Source organism: Chaetodon trifascialis, chromosome 1 (assembly GCF_039877785.1).
Source record: "Chaetodon trifascialis isolate fChaTrf1 chromosome 1, fChaTrf1.hap1, whole genome shotgun sequence".
Taxonomy (NCBI): Eukaryota; Metazoa; Chordata; class Actinopteri; order Chaetodontiformes; family Chaetodontidae; genus Chaetodon; species Chaetodon trifascialis.
In genome coordinates, this window is record NC_092056.1 from 14,656,280 (window position 1) to 14,675,348 (window position 19,069).

A 19,069-nucleotide genomic window follows, 5' to 3' on the forward strand; every position below is an offset into this window, starting at 1 on the left:
CAAAAATCCATGGCTGATGTAGTCTTTCACATTAATTTAAATTTCAAACATTTGAAGAAATCATATGTTGCATCTTTTACCAGCAAGGCAAGGGCATATTATGAGAAAATGGACACACCTCCACACCTTCAGCTCTTTTGCAGCTCTTTGTTTTTAATGGAAACTCTTAAAACAAATATCAATTATATATTTAATGTCATGGTTCATGGCCATAAATAGTGTTTAATGGCCTTCTGGCCTCTGCTATAGTGCCACCATCAGGACAAAAATGACACGTTTTCCCCGCCTACCTTATAAAAGGAAACGTTGCTTTCATGGTTATGAGTTATGAACCAGTACCCCCTGGGATCCGTCAGCAGACGTTCTTGTCAATCAGTTCCGCTGTTTCTTGAATCCTGGATAAGTCTTGTCTGGGCTGTTTGCTGTTGATCCGTGTTGCAGCTTTAGCTTTTTTGTGTAAAATCTGCTGTTGGACAATTTAAAGATTTATTTTTGGCGTTTGTAAGAGTCTGATTTCCGATATTCACAAACGCACCATCAAGCGCCTCGCGTTTTTTGCAGCGCGTGTGCTACAGTTGATCTCTCCGAGCGCGGCGTCTTCAACATGGCTGATGTAACAGCGGTGGACGAAGGGAAACTCAGCAAAAAGTGAGCTTATTCTTGTCTTCGATCGTATTTCAACCATTCTCAGCATCTGGCGTAGTATTGTTTCCTCCGAACGAAATGTTGGTTCGGGAGGTTTGACCGTTTCTACTTGGCTTTGCATTAGCACTTAAGTGTTGCTTGTGATCAGATGCCGATAGCGAAGTGAGGGTTCTATATGGAGACGTACCACAAGCCTACACATCCCAGGATTCAGTTCGTTTGTGTCTCTGGTAGCTGTAGTCGTGGAAGTGATCCAATGTCAAACGATATATTGTTTTTAATTATCTTAAAAACTACAACATCCAAAATACATTACAAGAAATGTCCTCCTCTTATTGCTGGTGTAATCGTGCGGTTTCTTCGTCCTATGTTAGATATTAGTGTTAAGCTATGGTACATTCAATTGTGGCATGTTACTGTAGCAGAGCATTTTGTTAGCATTTAAGGGACTTGAAAGCGTCAAAACAGTTGTTACATCTTGCTAACCGCGTTGTCCTTCGTTCGTCTTGACTCTCTTGACTTGCTAGCAGCAACGCGGTGTTTACCCTGTGTGTCTTTGACACATTCGCCATGCTAACTAAAAGTAAAAGTAAAAGTAAACGTTTGTCTGAGGTAGTCTGTTATCAATTTATCTGCGAGTTTACCGTTGTAGTTAATTTATTATCTTTTGTTTTTACTCCGTTGTGTGGATTTTTGCTTCGGCTCGGGTCTTGGTGCAGACCAGTAGGGTTACATTAAACCCACCAGTGTCCAGTTTTACCATGCGGCCAGAGACCACCGTTGTTGTATATGCTCTACACTGTCCTTCTATCTATCTATCTGTATAGATACATCTATGTCTACTTTCTCAGGTAGTTCAACATGCTGTGTTTGGTCAGAGCAGCCAGGCAGCAGCTGTGCCAAGCCTTTGGTGTCAGAGGACAGTGGTTAAAATGTGCGACCCCATGTACAGCTGCAGTCCCGCCTCAAATTTGCGAGAAGCGTTGGAGAGGTGACAAAAGGTTGGTGGCTTTTCCATTCCAGTGAGAAAAACAACCAACCTTTTGTCATCAGAGCACAAGTGGTCCCCTTCCCTGTTCTGCATCACAGATTGTTGTGCATCTCTGTTATGGTGGATTGTGCCATGGCCTTGATTTATCTGTATTTTCACATACCAGAATGGTGTTAAGGTTTGAACAGCCATTAAATTCCAGGTGAAACTTCAATATCTAACCTATGACTCATCTTTTATTGCCCCTGTATTTCTCATCAGTGAGCTGAAGAGACGAATGAAAGCTGAGAAAAAGGCGGCTGAGAAAGAAACCAAAATCAAAGAGCAGCTGGAGCAAAAGAAGGAATCCAATGACCAGGCAGCGCAAAATGTGGATGAGGAGACGCTTGATCCAAACGTGAGCTTTTTCTATGGTCGTTATACCTCATTCGTTACATATTATACCCTTAATGTTTTGATCCTTTTTGTATAAATAAAATCTGCTTCCCGCCTTTTCCTTTCTAACATAGCAATACTTCAAGATCCGCTCCCAGGCCATCCAGGACCTGAAAGGCACATCAGAAGACCCGTACCCACACAAGTATAATGTAGACTTGTCACTCACAGAGTTCATCGAGAAATACAACCATCTACAGCCTGGAGACCAGCTGACTGATGTTGTCCTCAATGTATCAGGTACCAGAATATTTATGATCAGAAACTGACTGTCTGTTTGGTGTGTACAGTGTAATCCAGCAGTAAATTCCCCATTGATCTTAATGTATGATTGGCAGGTCGTGTTCATGCCAAGAGGGCTTCTGGTGCCAAGCTGCTTTTCTACGACCTGCGAGGTGAAGGCGTCAAGTTGCAAGTTATGGCGAACTCAAGGTACAGAATGATAGACATGGTCAAAAACGTACTTTGTATTTGTTGGCTTTGCTCTACTGTGACAGCATTTTGGTTTTTGGGTGTAACTACCATCATCTGACTTCTCAGTACATGCATTTTTATGAATTTTGATTGATAACAGCCAATGACACAAGACACCTTACTTGCCACAAATCCACATTTCCAAGATGAATGTAACTTATTTGCATTGGACAACATCTTTGTCTTGTGAAATGTGACGTAGTAGATCATTGACTCTCCAACACCATACTTCAGAGTGCAGTGAATTCATTTCTTCTTTTGCTTTGTCAGGAACTACAAGTCTGAGGAGGACTTTGTGGTCATCAACAACAAACTGCGCCGTGGTGATGTCATCGGTGTCCGTGGTAACCCAGGGAAGACCAAAAAGGGGGAGCTGAGCATCATTCCCATTGAGTTGACCCTGCTGTCACCATGTTTGCACATGTTGCCCCACCTACACTTTGGGCTCAAAGACAAGGTAACGCTGCACACAAAAGTGAAAGTAAAAGCATTAGTTCTTACACCTCACTATTTGTTATGCATTTAGGGCAGGGACAGTTTTGTGAAGCATTTGCAGTGTAAAGGACATGCATTTGAAACTGAGGTCCTGGTTGAACAGCGGTTTGCTATATAGTAACAGCAAAGAAAAACCTACATAGCTTTGTTGTTACTGTGGTACTGCATGGTAGACATTTCTCCACAGTGAACAGTTTGAGTTGTCAAACACAGGATGGCTGCATACTGATGCATACTAATGGCCTGGTATAGAGGGTATGCACTGACATTACATTTTTAAGTGATACCACTCCTCGCCATCGCTGAGGGGCCAAACAGACAAACACATGTCTAAAACATGCATGGTTTACTGCCTACGCCTACAAGAAAGTGACGCCATAATGCAGTCGGATTTTTCCTGTTATGACAATTCCACAGTGAGAAAGTTTGATCCCATAACAGCGTATAAGCCTGAGAGGAAAATTCCAGTTTATCTGGTATAACGTTACCTGAAAAATTTGTTGTCATTTCAGACACTGTACTCTCAGATGAGGGCACATGATTTTATCTTTCTCTTCTGATCAGAAAGAAAAAGAATGAAGTGATTTTGACATACGTTCAAAACTCTCAACACTTTCTTTTTCATACCAGCCAGTCCTGGTTGCAATGCCGCAAAAGTAAAACATTTTGAAACTTCTCCTTTTTAAAGTGATGTTAAATTTACTGTGAATTTGGTCACAGTAGTCTGTGTTAAGACAAATTGTCATTACAACAACAGCAACCCTTGTTGAAACATTTGTTCTCACCGTTGTCTAATCTTTTTCTCAAAGGAAACACGATTCCGCCAGCGCTACCTGGATCTGATTCTCAATGATTACGTGAGACAAAAGTTCATAACTCGTGCTAAAATCATCACTTACCTGCGCAAATTCCTGGACCAGCTGGGATTTTTGGAAGTAAGCATTGTTGTTGTAGTTTGTTTCCACAAATGTAAATTTGAGTTTATACACAATACAGATTTTATAAAAGAATGCTCTCTCTAATAGTTCGTACATTTGACACCGTTAAAATTAGTCTGTCAGCTTGCTTTGCTCAGTCATGTTTATTGATGGCTTAGATCGAGACACCAATGATGAACATTATTCCTGGTGGAGCAGTGGCCCGTCCATTTGTTACTTACCACAATGAGCTGGATATGAACCTCTACATGAGGATCGCACCTGAGCTCTACCACAAGGTAATTCATCACTCTCAAGAGCCATCCTTCGCAGTGATCAATCACTTCCAGGGAGATTGTTTTAACAAATTTGTTGTATCAATGTAATGTTGTGCCTGTGATTATTTTGTACAGACACACATAGATTTTTTTTATGGTTACATTTCTCTATTGTCTAAATATTTATGCTGTCCATCACGTCTTTCCCACAGATGCTTGTGGTTGGTGGAATGGACAGAGTGTATGAGATTGGTCGCCAGTTTAGAAATGAAGGCATTGATCTCACTCATAATCCAGAGTTCACCACCTGTGAATTCTACATGGCATATGCAGATTACTATGACTTGATGGATATCACAGAGAAACTCCTCTCAGGTAAGTGAGTGCACATCCTCGGCCATGTAGTTGCATCAAGGTTTGCAGTCATTTGCCTGTCAGGGATTTGACTGTCCAACTGTCAAACAATTCGTTTTATGTCACGATAGGCAGACTTCTTGTCTGATGTCAACAAAAGTCTGAAGTGTGTCTTATTTTTGAACCATGACATAGTGGTGGAAAACATTCATTGCTCTATCTCTGGGAGGCGATACTGATAAAGAGCGAGCTATCTGAGGTGTGAAGGTCTGGAATTGGCTGTGGAAACCTGAAAACTTTCTGCCTCTCATCCGCGGGTTTCTTCAGTTCTGATTGCCTGGTGGGGCGTCCCTGGTGTTTAACCTCTGTGAGGTCATTATCAAAGTCATTGATGCCACCTGGTTCGTCAGTGCTTCTGGTTGTGTAACGGCAGTCCTTGGAGTCACCCGAGGCCAAGTGTAAATGTTTCTCCTGGCACTGTAGGTGGTGTGAAGTGGTGTCCTTGCCCTCTTCCTCTGTTGAGAGATGGTTTCTCTGTTTTTACATAAATAGTCACCTTCCGTCCTCTTTCAAACTCTCTGTCCTCCATAGCAAAATATGTATGTTGTTGTCTTTGAACGAGTGTCCCTTGTCTTTCAGGTAAATTGCTTAGTCTCAACCTGAGGAGCTGACCCTCCTGTGTTGAGCCATGTCTTTGCTTAATGGTTGTTTCGTTTCCTTGATAAACAAGTCTGTATTGCCAAATTTCCACGAGCGCAGCTCGACTCGACTCGACTCTACTCTACCCGGTTGTTTTGTGTTTCCATTAGGGATAGTACCTGGTACCCAATACTATTTTTAGTACCTGCTCTGGCGAGGTTCCAAGCGAGTAGAAGTGATACTATATGTGTGACGTCAACAGCCTGTCGGCCACTGATTGGCTGGAGAGTGTCGTCACTGGTCTGCAACGTCCAACACCGGAAAAACAATCCCGCCCCCTCCATTGTAATGCCGGGCAACAGCAACCGCTGACTTTATTCTTTATTCTCACTCAAGGGAAATGGCTGCTCGACAAAAAGCCACAAACCGAGCAGCAAATACAACATCGCCTCGATGTCCTCCATTGTTTGTCAGCTCTGTTTGCGTCGCGTACAAATTGACGTCATGGCAGTTTCGCACAGCCGTGGTATGACGACCCCGCCTACGTTGAGGAGGTACTATGAAGTACTCAATTGTAATGGAAACTCAACCAAACCAAGTAGAGTAGAACCGAGTCGAGTAGAGCTGGAACTGTGTAATGGAAATGCACCATATGTTCCTCGCTGCAAAGCGTTGCACACAGAGGTTGCATTTCCTGTGTCTGGGTGTGCAGTCTTTATGGTGCAACAGTTTCTGTCTTAGTGTGTAGCTGGGGTTGAAAAAGACAGAGATGCTGTGTTTGTTGAAGTCTTCCTAAATTTCTCCAATACTCCAGACGTGTGGAAAGTCGAGGCTTTTTTCACTAAAATTGTCACGCAGTTAGGAGAAAATTCTACATAAAAAATAATTAGTATGAAGCTGCAAGAGGGCAGTAATGAGCTGGTTGGCTGGTGACAGTTATATAGAAACACATAACATGTAATGTATTTATTCATATCTGTGCCATTGAGGATGGCGTTACCATAATAAGAATTTATGCTTTATTGTCAGATATCAATCTGATCTCCTTTTATTCTCTCAGTCTTAGCAGTTTTGTCATTTGTCAGACACTCAGGAAAGCTGCTCTCTTAAACTCAGTGCTGCCTCCCCTGTTTGTTTCAGGAATGGTGAAGCACATCACTGGAGGGTACAAGGTGACTTATCACCCCGATGGTCCAGAGGGACAGGCCTATGAGATTGACTTCACTCCACCATTCAAAAGAGTGAGCATGACCCAGGACCTGGAGAAGATTATGGGAGTCAAATTCCCTCCGACTGACAGCTACAACAGTGAAGGTGAGAATCTGTACAAAAGCTGTTTTCAACCCTTTTATCTCCATTTTCCACATTGCCTCTGTGACAGTCTCTTTCTCCCTTTCTCTCTCTTGTTGTGTCTTTCACAAATTTAGGGTTTGCTGTTCAGTAATCAGTCATTTCTCATTTTTCCTCACGTTTCTCTTTCATGCTTCTGTTGACAGAGACGCGTAAATTCTTTGACGACCTGTGCGCACAGAAAGGAGTTGAATGTCCTCCACCTAGAACCACTGCACGCCTCCTTGACAAGGTGCTCTATTGATGAACATCATAATCTTTTGTACAGTTTGCTGCTGTTTCTCTTTTTTTCCTTAACTTTCAAGTCTTTTACTAATGACTTTTCCCACACAGTTGGTTGGAGATTTCCTTGAGGTCACCTGCATCAACCCCACATTCATCTGTGATCACCCTCAAATCATGAGTCCCTTGGCAAAATGGTGAGAAGCGCCTCATGTTTATCATCTTAAAATGCAATGTTTGGGGTTCATACTGACACTTCCTTAATTGTTACAGGCACAGATCACAGAAAGGCCTAACGGAGCGTTTTGAGCTCTTTGTGATGAAGAAGGAAGTCGCCAATGCTTACACAGAGTTGAATGACCCGATTAGACAGAGGGAGCTGTTCGAGCAGCAAGCCAAGGTATGTATATAAGCCTAAACTGTTGTTTTCTTTTTCTCCCCTTGTCTACCTGTGTAGGTTCAGGCTCCTTTCTGTTGCAGTGTGAGCGTGTATATTAGTCCATGTCAATAATTTGAGCTGGATGCTTTTCAGGCCAAAGCTGAGGGTGATGATGAAGCCATGTTCATTGATGAGACCTTCTGCACTGCACTGGAATATGGACTGCCACCAACTGCTGGCTGGGGGATGGGCATCGATCGTGTTGCCATGTTCCTCACTGACTCCAACAACATCAAGGTAAAGCTGTCATACACTCATGTGGCAATGATGCTTGAGAAAATGAAGCATTAAGTCCTTATACCTCAGTGACAAAATAGGCTGTTTGTCATTGTCATTGACAGAATGACTAAAAGTATTTTCTATCATGAGCTAACTTTAACTAATCAGATCAACGAACTATGTGACCTAACAGGAGTGTTGTTGATGTCAGTCAGGAGAACAGCGAAGATAACCTCTTTAGGAGCTGCCATTCAAATGAACAATGGCTTCTCCCACTGCTGACACACCTAAACCACACCTGTAGTTCCTCATAGGACGCTGATAAGTCCAAAACGATGATGATTGTGATTTGGCCCTAAGTGCATGACTTGAAGCCTGGGAAAATGGGATCTCAGCTAGCGTGAGCTTGTAAATTCAGCTGCCTCGTAAGGTAATTTCACCCCACCTATACAGTGGAGATTTAGACCTGCTGTAGTGCTGTGGAGCTGTACGCACACTAGGACTCATGTACATGCCACTAGTTTCACACTATTCAGTTCCAAACTAATTGTTTAATATTTCCTTCAGGTACATGATGTCAACAAATGAATTTAAGACTAACTTATTCAAACTAACAAATTACAGTAAATGGAGACTCAAAACAAAAGCGGCTTGGTGCTAAAGATGTACTTTGTGCAACCGCATGGAACCTTCCCTCAGTGCATTGTCCTCTTTAAGACCTGTAGACTGTGTTCAGACTGAAATGAAACAGAAGAAGACACGATAAAAAGACGAAAACAATGACAGATAACATTGTCAGGAAAGCAACCTCTTTCCACATGATCTGTCAACATCTGTAGGGCAGATGTGGACTCTTTTTTTTTTATGTTCATGCTGTAAGAGTAATCCGTTTTGGTCCTTTCACAGGAGGTGTTGCTGTTCCCTGCCATGAAGCCTGACGACAACAAGACACCAGCGCCCACAGAGGGCACCTCTGTCTAATGCCATGACCCCTGATTTCTCCTGCGGTCAGATCTGTGCAGGAGTCCGTCTGGAGCCTTTACCTCACTGTGGTCATCAGTGGAGCCTGCTGGGTTTATGTCTTATCAATGTTGGTCTCTGTTAGATCCTCACTGTCATTAAGGGAAATCACCTTGTCTCAGTTACACGGTTGACTGGTAAACAATGAATGCTCTTTCTTTTTGGCTTTTGTATTTCTTACACTTTTGCGATAACATTTGCTGTGTGTTCTTGTTTGACCGGTTTGTTTGTTGTCATCCAGACAGTGAATGGATGGTATTTAATCAGGAAGTCATGTGTGATATGCTGATGTATGCAGACATGGATGAAATACTTTTGAATATAGTTAAAGACACTTCAAGGGGTGCTTGATTCTGGCTACCAGATACAGAGAAGATACACCATATATACAATTAAAAAAGCTCAAGCACATCTAATATTTAAAGTGTCCTCGGTATATTCATCTGTTTTTACCAGGTTTGCTTGTATTCTTTGTCTGAGATTTATTAAAATGAACTCCATACACAAATTCCTCTGCCAAGAAGTTTAAACATGGGTATGTCTGAATTAAACACATATGAATCTACATTGTTGATTGTCTTGTGATGTTTATGGTCTGTTTACACAACAAGATTCTACAAATTTCAAGAGCCTGTAGGGTTTCATGGAAAGGAAAACGTTAGCAGCCCCTGAACTCCTGACTTCGGGTTCCAAAATGTATGAAAAAGTCTAGATGCCACCTTTGTGTCTGTGCAGTTATATCTTCCTCCTGGTCAATTTACAGAGCCAAGAGAGCAACTTGTCCTTTTTCCTCTGGAGGCTCTGTAGCTGTAGGTGGCACTGTAATAATCTCTGCAGAGAGGACCTCCACCCTGCCTCGCCCTCTGCTGGCTCCTCATGCAGATGTAATCTCATCTCCAGGCACGGTGTCTGCCACAAAGCTCAAAGCAGGCTTGAGGTAGCAGATAATATCTTTGGCTATGAGGCTGCAGGCCGCCAAGGTAATCTTCACATCGTCTATCAACCCATCGCTAGACAGCTGGGTGTTGCACAGAGCCTCACCCAGTGTGACTGAGTGGCTGGCTCAATTCCCTGCTCAGTTTGATTACTCACTCTAGGTCCTTGAGGAATTCGAGATTTTGAATGAAGACGTGTTTTTTCATCTATTTCTTAGCCTAAATAACAATAACATAAGGCTGCTGTTTCAAAATCCTTACACACGACCCTGCTGTCCATGGTTCTGAAACTACAGCTTAACGATAGTCATGTGTATCTTGGCCAACCATTTTATTGTTTTTGCTATTTTTCTATAGATACATAAAGCTTAAACAGAGGGGCCAAGAATACAACTGAGTGGGCTAAGCGCCATTAAGACCCCTCATTGGGCTGAGCCTGGTTTTTCTGGTGCTGCAGTGTGTAGAAGTTCTTATCTCAATCTTTAAAAAGCTCCATGGAGACACTTTTGATGGTTCTTTTACCAAAGCTCAGTGTGTAATCAGATCTCATTTCACAGTATCAGAGTCATCAGCCATGAGACATAATTCTCACCTGGACTGATGGCTGGATGTCCACATGTGTCTGCTCTGGAGCAGGACAGTAGCTTTCAAGATCTTGTAGGGAGGAGGAAGAAACCACCTCAAAACTGTACTTAAATACAATACTTTGTCTGGAGCTGCAAGGGAAAGATGCTGAGGCTGCAGTGAGAGCTAATGCACCAACATGTAAATGAGCACAGATGCATTACATGAGTTTGTGTGCTCACAGAGTTGGGATCCCAGACCAAAACTTTAAAGTCAGGTGTTAATTCTCTGTGGGTTTGTCACTAAGAGGCCCGTTTCACATTTTCCATTGTTTAATAGAGAAATATTGATTAGCATGCTTTAACTAATAATTTAATTTATAAGATAATAAAACAGTTTTGAACAGTTTAAAACTGTTGCTCAATGACAGATGCAGCGTGCCTGTTCACTCACTAACAGAGAGGCGTTAGTGTAATTATTACTTAATTTCTAAATTTGGATTTTACATGCAAAACATACATCATCTTAGATCTTGTTGTACATTAAACTATCCAACGGTATACATAAAATATTTGGATTTAGCTCTAGCTGCACCAAGAATAATATTCCCTTAAATGAGTCTGACAGTCTGAAAGGAGATTTTCAGCACAACAAGTACTTCTACTTTTGATACTTCCGCTATGATACTTGGTATGTTATTATGATTAGCAGTTTATTTCTAAATGAACTTTTAAAGACAACACACTTGAACTCACCCTCCCTCGACCCCTCCTCCCACACCCCCCCCGCCCGAGCACGAGCCCGCGACGAGCTGGATGGTGCGCGCCCCCGCGGTCAAGTGTAATGTGCACTGGATTATTGGGTGGACACACACGAAGTGAAGATGGCGATGAGAGCGGCGCTGCGGTGCCTCTCCGCAAACTTTTCCCCCAGACTGCCTCAGCTGTCGTCGGCAGCGCAGCGTTCAGCGACCCGACTGCTGTGGAGGAGCGGCTCTCCGCGGACACTGAGCACGACCTCGGCCCTGTCCACAGGTAAGACAGAAACACGCAGTGAACACGGCTGCCTGCGGTGTTACGGTCCATCAGAGCCGCTCACACATTCCTGTCTGTGCGCAATTGGCGAAAAACACTCAACCAGTTTGTGTCACTTTCCCACAGCGGAGCAGAGGAATGCGACAGGGAGGGCAGCTCAAAGTTTGAGCTCAACTTGGAGGGGGATGTGAAAGTGCGAAAACTTTGGGCAGCCACGTTATATTGGCTATAGTGTACAACACGACTGATGTCACTGGAAGACATTCAAGCCACGAGCTCTAAATTGTGATGTTAATGAATGGCCGCAGACATAAAATTACCCAAGTCTCGTGCACCAAGTAGTAGCTTATTAAAGCAAAGTCAGCCATGATTCTGGGTCTGTGCCACAGGCAGCCGTGGTGTGATGCAATTCACTTGTGCACGTGCTCTAACATGTCATAAACTGGATAATTTCCCCGTCGTTCATTCATCATTCTCCCTCGCAGACAGCAGCCATGTGAAATGTTCAGTTCATTTCTCTCATCCAGTTGAATCATTAGAAAAACATCTCTCCTGCTGTCCCCAGCCGTGCATCAGCATCTCCCACGGTTCACAATCTGGTTCAAACCTGTATTTTTCTGCATGGTCTGATGCCAGCACTGGCAGTGGTTGAGGCATTGTGGTTCTTTCCTGGGGGTGTTGTAAAGATGACAGCAGGAGCACACAATCAAAAGGCTCTTACTCCCCCCCCCCCCCCCCCTTTTTTTTTTTTATTTTAATTGCCGATCTGACTTAAACAGATACTGTGTGATAAGGAGTCATTGGTTTTCCACCTTTTTCTGTCAAAACACTGATTGTCAGGATCCAAAACTGCACTTGGAGACAGTTGTCTCATTGCAATCAGTAAACTAGAGATTATTATTATTATTATTATTATTATTATTATTATTATCATTACTTCTAATCACATGGTGTTGCATAAGAAACTGTTCAGCTTTGGTCCATAGTACAGTAACGTGTTCATTGGATATGTATACCCCTCGACACTGGTGGGAACACTTGACACTCTATGTATTAAACTCATGGTAGCACCAAATTATTATTAGTAGTAGTATTTTATCATGGTTCATCCTGATCCATCTGTTCCACACTAACCTGTTCCTTTGTTCCCTCCGCAGCCCTTAAGTTCACAGATAAGCACGAGTGGGTGCGAGTGGAAGGTGGAGTTGGCACAGTTGGTATCAGCAATTATGCTCAGGTGGGTTGTTGGGTTTTGCTAATCACTGATTTATGGCACACTTAGTTGAGAGCTTTGCTGATGGCAGTGTAAAAATAGTGATTTGCTAAGGCGTGCGGCGTGCGCAGTTCAGGACTGCACTTTGTCCTCACCTGCAGCAATGTACCGTTTTATGGACATTATTTGAGGCAATTGATTGCCGTCAAACCGCAGAGGTGTGCACAAAATCTCAGGGGCGGGCACCGTAGATGTTCAAAACTTTGAAAGAAGGGAGGTGTCTTTTGTCTTAGGCGTTGTTATCACATGCTGAGCTGGCACAGGTTTGCTACACAGCCACTGAAATGAGAAGTTCATGTGGTTTTATCTTTGCTGCTGGCCAGTCAAGAGTTCTAGCAGTGGGATAATAGTTTAATGTGATGCATGATGGTGATGTGAAGACGTGGAGTAGAAACTCTGCTTCTAAAATGACACTGCTAATGGAATTTGGTATCTGCAGCGAAAATTATTTGCATTGTCAAATGTTTATTGTTTGCGCTTTGTTCAAGACCTCTGAATCACTAATGCTGTACGAGGGAATGTGAACTTTGAGCAAACCTCCGACCGTGTGTACCCACAGCAGCCGGGAAAGGTCATCCACCACGTAAAGAATGGACTCAGTATAGCGTCATAGAACAAATGAGCAAACTGTTCAGAAGACTGGCTATAGTTAACGCTAATAGGCAGCCTGTTTGCTCAGTGATGTTTCTTTTATAGAATTAATTACTAATGTGTTATAAAATGATTAAAAAAACATGCATGAAGTCTCCTACAGTCTCAAGATATTCATCAATCATTGTGCTTTATCTTAAATGTGTAGGATTAATCATAGCACGTCTTGCACGTGTTCATCATGCACACATTTGATAGATACCAATTATCTTGTACAGAGAAACATTTCTACATTCATTCACATGAGGTCCACATGTTAGTCTCCCTCCCCACGCGCTGTGTAAGGAGGCACGAAATAGCTTGAAGAGCAGAATAGTTTGCTTTCCCACTTCGCATCACTGAGTAGAAAATCTTATACCAGTCGCTACATTTCTTAAAGTCTCATTTAAGGACTTCAGATTAGAAAAAGCTTTGTGGATTCAACAAACTAAGGGCTCACTGACAACTGATAGCTCCAGGAAGATTTTACTGTGTATGATACAATCTCCTATAATACATCCATCATTTTACCTGCCTTATAATGTAGCCCAAAAAATAAATAATAATAAAGGAACTTAAGCTCTAAATAATGCAACAAATTCAGAAGGCCTGGGATAGTGTGTCTGTACACTGCCAACATAAACACTCATATTTTATGTCTGTATCCATGGGTACAGCTTTTCCAATTTATTGTGTCTGAATGAGCATTTTACATGTTGGTGACAGCAGTAGTTTGGGTCTCATGTCCTGTGCTTCAAAATAATTGATCAGGCTGTAATTAGCTGTATGATTGAGTTACATGCAGTAAATTTCTCTGAGGCACTAATCTCTGTAGATTGTGACACTATTGAAACAGCGAAAAATGAGACGTGCTCTGTGAATTAGTTCGATGTCTCAGTGCTAGTTTTGTCTACATTGATGGTCCTGCATGCCTGACTCCATGAATCAGAATCAGAAAAGCTTTATTGCCAAGTACGGTTTTACGCATATGAGGAATTTGCTTTTGGTGAGGTTGGTGCATGACGCATCTATTAAAAAGAAGCTATTAAAGAAGTAAAAATATAAATATAATATAAATATAAGTAAAAAGTATAACAATATAAATATATATACACAAGTCTGTTTTTTTACAGAAGCACAGACTGTTTTTTCAAAAGGAAGTCCAAGCAGAGCGTTAATGTAACGCATAGGGTTATGGTTATGGCAGTGTCAATGCTGCCTGTTATAATTAAACAATATCCCTGTAACGTACGAGATACACGTAAAGAATAAGTATGGTGGCATTCTGTTTTCATTATTGTTAACAAATCCAATGGAAAGATCAAAACCAACAATGGAATGATACTACTAACAAGTATTTCAAATATATAATATAGAACACATCAATGAGCCACACTGTTGCACTGGTTAACATGTTCCTTCGTCACATGTACACTGCCCTGCTGCTGTGCAAGATGCGTATTCATCCTCCCTGAAAATAGTCCCCTGCAAATGAACTGTTCACTCCTGTTTGAGTAATAAACCAAAACCTTCAGTTCCCAGCTGTTTATTATTTTTATTGTCATTATTATTGTTGTTGGTGAAAACACTTCATGGGATTTGTTGGCAATAACAAATTTGCTTTTAAGTCATTATTAGATTATTGCTTGTAGTCAGTGTAATATAGTTCTTTATGTAGGCTGTAATTCTTGCAGTTTTTCTTTTCTCGTTGTAGGAAGCATTAGGTGATGTGGTATACTGTGGACTCCCTGAAGTTGGCCAAAGACTTGAACAAATGGGTGAGAGCCTTGAATACACGGCATATTTTTCTATATTTCATCTATGGAAATTCAGTCCATCAGTGTGTTATCTGTCCCTCTTTCTCTGTGTGTGCTGCAGAGGAATTTGGTGCCTTGGAAAGCGTGAAGGCTGCCAGTGAGCTTTACTCACCACTGACAGGGGAAGTGACTGAAATCAACACAGAGCTGGCAGAGAATCCTGGATTTGTGAATAAAGCCTGCTATGCAGAGGGTAAGCTATCCGTTACGCTATTCTAGTTCCCATGTGTTGTGGTGATTTCCAGGAATTTCTCCTAGTAGATTTGTTGCCAAGGCAGATGAGGCAGAATAATCTAACTGCTTGGTTAAGAGAGCATGTACACTTCTGGCTTTTAGCATATCCACTCTTACTTTTCAGGGTGGCTAATCAAGATGACGATTGAAAAGCCGGAAGAACTCGACGGCCTCATGGACCAACCTGCTTATGATAAATTTATTAAGTCACTGGAATAAACCGCTCAACTCACTGTGCTGTTTTATAATGTCACTGCAATCAAAGACCTGTAGGCAGGGTTACTAACATCTTGTGTGACACTCTTATCTGTGGTATTTATTTTGATACTGGAATCGTGCTATCAAAATAATTTAAAATCCTGAGTAACATCTTCTGCTTAGGATTTGTGTAGCTTCTAGCCGACCTAAAGGGCTCATAATATCAAGATCTGTCAGTGTTATTTGGTCTTTATCGGGTGCTTTGCTTCATTTTTAAATGTGCACAGATGTGGTAAAAGACTGGAAAGTGATTGTAAGTATTGTGTAACATTCATTGAATAAAATTTGGTCCTTGCATTTGAATTGATGACCCTGTGATTTTCTTTCTTTTGTGTCTTTTTAATATATTTGAACTCACCAGCAGCTTTAAATTTGAATTAAGCTTGGAGTTTTGCCAACTGCAGTAAACATGCAGGGATGCGTTGAGATGGTGTTGGTGACAAGATGGCACCAATTTCTGATGTGTTATAGACATGTTCATGTGTTGCTGCACATGTGCTGACAGGGCTTGCTTCTTTTTGCTTGTAATAGTTCCACACACCTTGACCTTTGCCCTCAGGTGCAGATAGGCAGAGATTGCAGAACCTAGTTGATCAATGATTAATGAAGCTGTGTTTTAGAATCAGTGACTGAACAAAAACCTGCACTCTCAGGCTGATCAGAGAAAATAAGAGTTGTAATACGTAACTGAAATACTGTCACAGGTGCTTAAAGTCACTGTGAGTAGAAATTTCAGCTCCAGTTCATGAAACATTTCTTTGAGCTCATTTATTTCGTGTCTAATTGTCCTCATAATACTTTCCTCTCAAAGTGAAGGTCTGTTTGGCTGACCTATTTGTTAGCCTCCCATTCAAAAAACAGCATATTTTTCCATACTGATGCCTTTTCACACTAGACCTCTCTTCACCTGAAGGTCCTGCTCCAGAATAATGAAGCACAATGCTGTAAAAATACAGATTTAATATGTGAACGCTGTTTGATTAAGACACATGATTATCTTTTTGTCTTCATTATTGTGTTCACAGGAACAAGTTCAGACAGGGTGGAGCACAGCAAAAGCCCACACAGGGAATGTTTTTAACCTCATTCTTGATTAGACATGAAATGTGGGAGAGGTGGGGAACTGATGTGTCTGGTGTTTTGGCACTTGTCTGTGCACTGAGCTTTGCAGCTCATGGATGGCTTGTGGACAATCCTGCTCACTCATGTTCATCAATCTGAACCTCTGAGGCCTGGTGTATAAATGACGTGCATGTACTAAAAGGTTGCGTATACTGGATTTCACGCACACGCAAATTAAAGCTCTCCCATCGCAATGAAAATCTATTGAAACTTCAAGATCGCCGGTAAACTGGATAGCTTTCGCTGTTTGTGTGACATGAAGATGTTGATGCATGTCAGGCACTGTACAGTTGCTGAAATGGACAAACATCCATGACGCACAGGAGGCGAAGCTCCCCTGAAGGCCACGCAGTATGGAATACCCTCGGAATAAGTCACATGTGATGTGCAGGAGATCTTGTGGATGACGTGTAATTAACTGATGTGTCATGTGTAATGTGACATCCACTTTGATGTCAGACCTGATGTCAGATTTCTGTGTGTATGTACACGCCATCTTTCAGTATGAAAACTGCACAGCCTTTTATACACGAGGTCCCTGAACCACCACGCAACCACCTGTAAAACATTTTTCAACATAAAGTGCTGTGTGCATTATCATTAAATGCCCATTGTCTTGAATAAAGAGAGGTGTAGTACAGTAAAAGTACAGTAATGCACAGAATAACTCTAATTATTGAGGTCTCTGATGACACCATATAATTAATGATGTTTATCATGACAGCCATGACGCAGATAAATTTTAGTGGTCAAAGGTCAGTGTGACGTTACAAGACACTCAGCTTGCAGGATAAATTGATTGTGAATGATGTAATTTCAGATCCAAAAGATCAAAGGTCACCTGCACTGTGACATCACAATGTTCTGCAAAACACTTTTCTGGCCATTATTGTGTTGAAGATTTGTGTGAAGCATCCATGTTTTAGAATTTGTAACTTCTTTGCAGCAACATCTGTATTGGAAACATTGTAGTCCATCGCAAGCTCATTGGTTTGCTGATATTGAGCCTCAGGTGATTGTTATTGCACCATGTGATGAAACTTTCTATCCTCTGTACTCCTCTGGAAAAATAGTCTCTAAGTGAGGACAGCCTGTTTCTCAGTGGAAGTTATTCACTGAAATCCTATGTGTCAATATAATGATAACTTCCATTTCTCCAGAAAGTACAAATCTCATAATATCATCATAAAAGCCACACACACACACACACACACACACACACACACACACACACACACACACACACACACACACACACACACACACATCTTTCAAGACATAGAAATAACCAGTTTGAAACTGTGGTTATGCTGCCCTCGCAGCGCGTGCTCTTGTGCGTAGCTAGACAGCTAGTTAACATCCAAAAAGGGGTCTTCAAATAAACACACAGGGCTTGCTTTTCCTGTATTTTACTTGAGTCTTTACCTCTTTCTTTCATGTAAAACTGAAACATTACAGAGAAAATAAAAAAGGATCAGTATATAAGCACTGACATATTCACATTGACGGTAAGTATACACACGTAACTATGGCAACCGAGCATAAAGTTTTTACCGACATACAAATCTGCAATATACTACATAAGACACAACTTCACTACTTATCAAAACATTGTGTTTATGTACACATTTTACTTACAGACTAATGATCTCCAAGGCAGAAGCGTATCATAAAAACATTTGCAACATCGTGAATTCGGCTCTGACCGACTTGGCTGTCTGCTCGACGTGAGAGATGAAGCTAGCTAGCAAGAAACACGGTAACGTCAAAGATAGGTTGTGAGGTAAGAGCGCTCACTCTGTGGCTAATTCCGAAAACCAAACAACAAAACAGAGCGCTCACTCCGACGCTGTTTTCAAATCCAACTGGCAATAGCTTTTTAACGTTTTAAATCATTTTAACTAACTTATTTAACTTATCAATTTATTTATCTAACTTCAAAGACAGCACACTCCCCGCTTGATATAATAGCATTATATCACTACAAATAAATGTCAATACAGATACAATCAAATTTAAGGGGGAATGTTCTTTGGCAATAACATCAACACAAGTCTTTTTGTTGAGACTCAGAAAGAAGGACTACAATCTCGGACACCGGCCTTAGAAACAACTTGGCTGTCCCATCCTTCACAGTCCGCACCTCCACCTTGCGGACCCTCTCGTCACTGCTTGGCAAGGTCTTAACAACCAGTCCCATTGGCCATTCGTTCCTGTGGGCCTGGCTGTCTTTCAATAAGACAACATCTCCTTCTTTTACATTTGGCTTATCTGTCGTCCACTTCCTGCGGCTCTGTAGAGTAGACAGATACTCTCCTTTCCATCTCTTCCAGAATGTGTCGGCAAGACACTGCACTCGCTTCCACTGCTTTCCATACAACTGCGTCGAGTCAAAGTTTCCAGCTGGGGCTGAAATAGCACTCATCTTCTGAGTAAGAAGCGTCGCTGGGGTGAGTATTGCAGGATTGTCTGGGTCAGTGGATATGGGCACAAGGGGTCTTGAGTTCATGATCGCTGTCACCTCCGCCATGAAGGTGCTCAGGACTTCATGTGTGAGTCGTGTTGGTCCTGTTTGAAGCAGCATTGCGTCCAGAATGCGCCTGGCAACCCCAATAAGCCGCTCCCAGGAGCCACCCATGTGGGACGCGTGAGGAGGATTAAACACCCAGGAGCATCCTTTCTCTTGTAGGTAGTTCTTGATTACTGTGCCATCTGTGTTCATAC

The 19,069-nt window shown here is 41.9% G+C and overlaps 2 protein-coding genes across 4 annotated transcripts; both read left to right on the forward strand.

The window, feature by feature from the left end:
- Positions 1-571: 571 nt before the first annotated feature.
- On the forward strand, positions 572-9,043 carry kars1 (lysyl-tRNA synthetase 1). 3 transcript variants are annotated; one of them, XM_070984945.1, is made up of 15 exons: positions 941-1,038; positions 1,497-1,646; positions 1,898-2,033; positions 2,146-2,311; positions 2,410-2,503; positions 2,816-3,002; positions 3,850-3,975; positions 4,137-4,256; positions 4,448-4,610; positions 6,369-6,542; positions 6,725-6,810; positions 6,912-6,997; positions 7,074-7,200; positions 7,333-7,476; positions 8,365-9,043. In XM_070984945.1, the coding sequence occupies exons 2-15, from the start codon at positions 1,507-1,509 to the stop codon at positions 8,437-8,439; spliced, it is 1,824 nt and encodes a 607-aa protein (XP_070841046.1). In that variant the 5' UTR covers positions 941-1,038; positions 1,497-1,506; the 3' UTR covers positions 8,440-9,043. The 3 variants fall into 3 exon arrangements, with proteins under 3 accessions (XP_070841112.1, XP_070841046.1, XP_070840978.1); XM_070985011.1 differs by lacking the exons at positions 941-1,038; positions 1,497-1,646 and adding an exon at positions 572-648; XM_070984877.1 differs by having other exon boundaries at positions 941-1,646.
- Positions 9,044-10,826: 1,783 nt separating this feature from the next.
- Positions 10,827-15,526, forward strand: gcshb (glycine cleavage system protein H (aminomethyl carrier), b). The gene is made up of 5 exons (XM_070964809.1): positions 10,827-11,011; positions 12,169-12,248; positions 14,629-14,692; positions 14,793-14,924; positions 15,090-15,526. The coding sequence occupies exons 1-5, from the start codon at positions 10,861-10,863 to the stop codon at positions 15,182-15,184; spliced, it is 522 nt and encodes a 173-aa protein (XP_070820910.1). The 5' UTR covers positions 10,827-10,860; the 3' UTR covers positions 15,185-15,526.
- Positions 15,527-19,069: the final 3,543 nt, after the last annotated feature.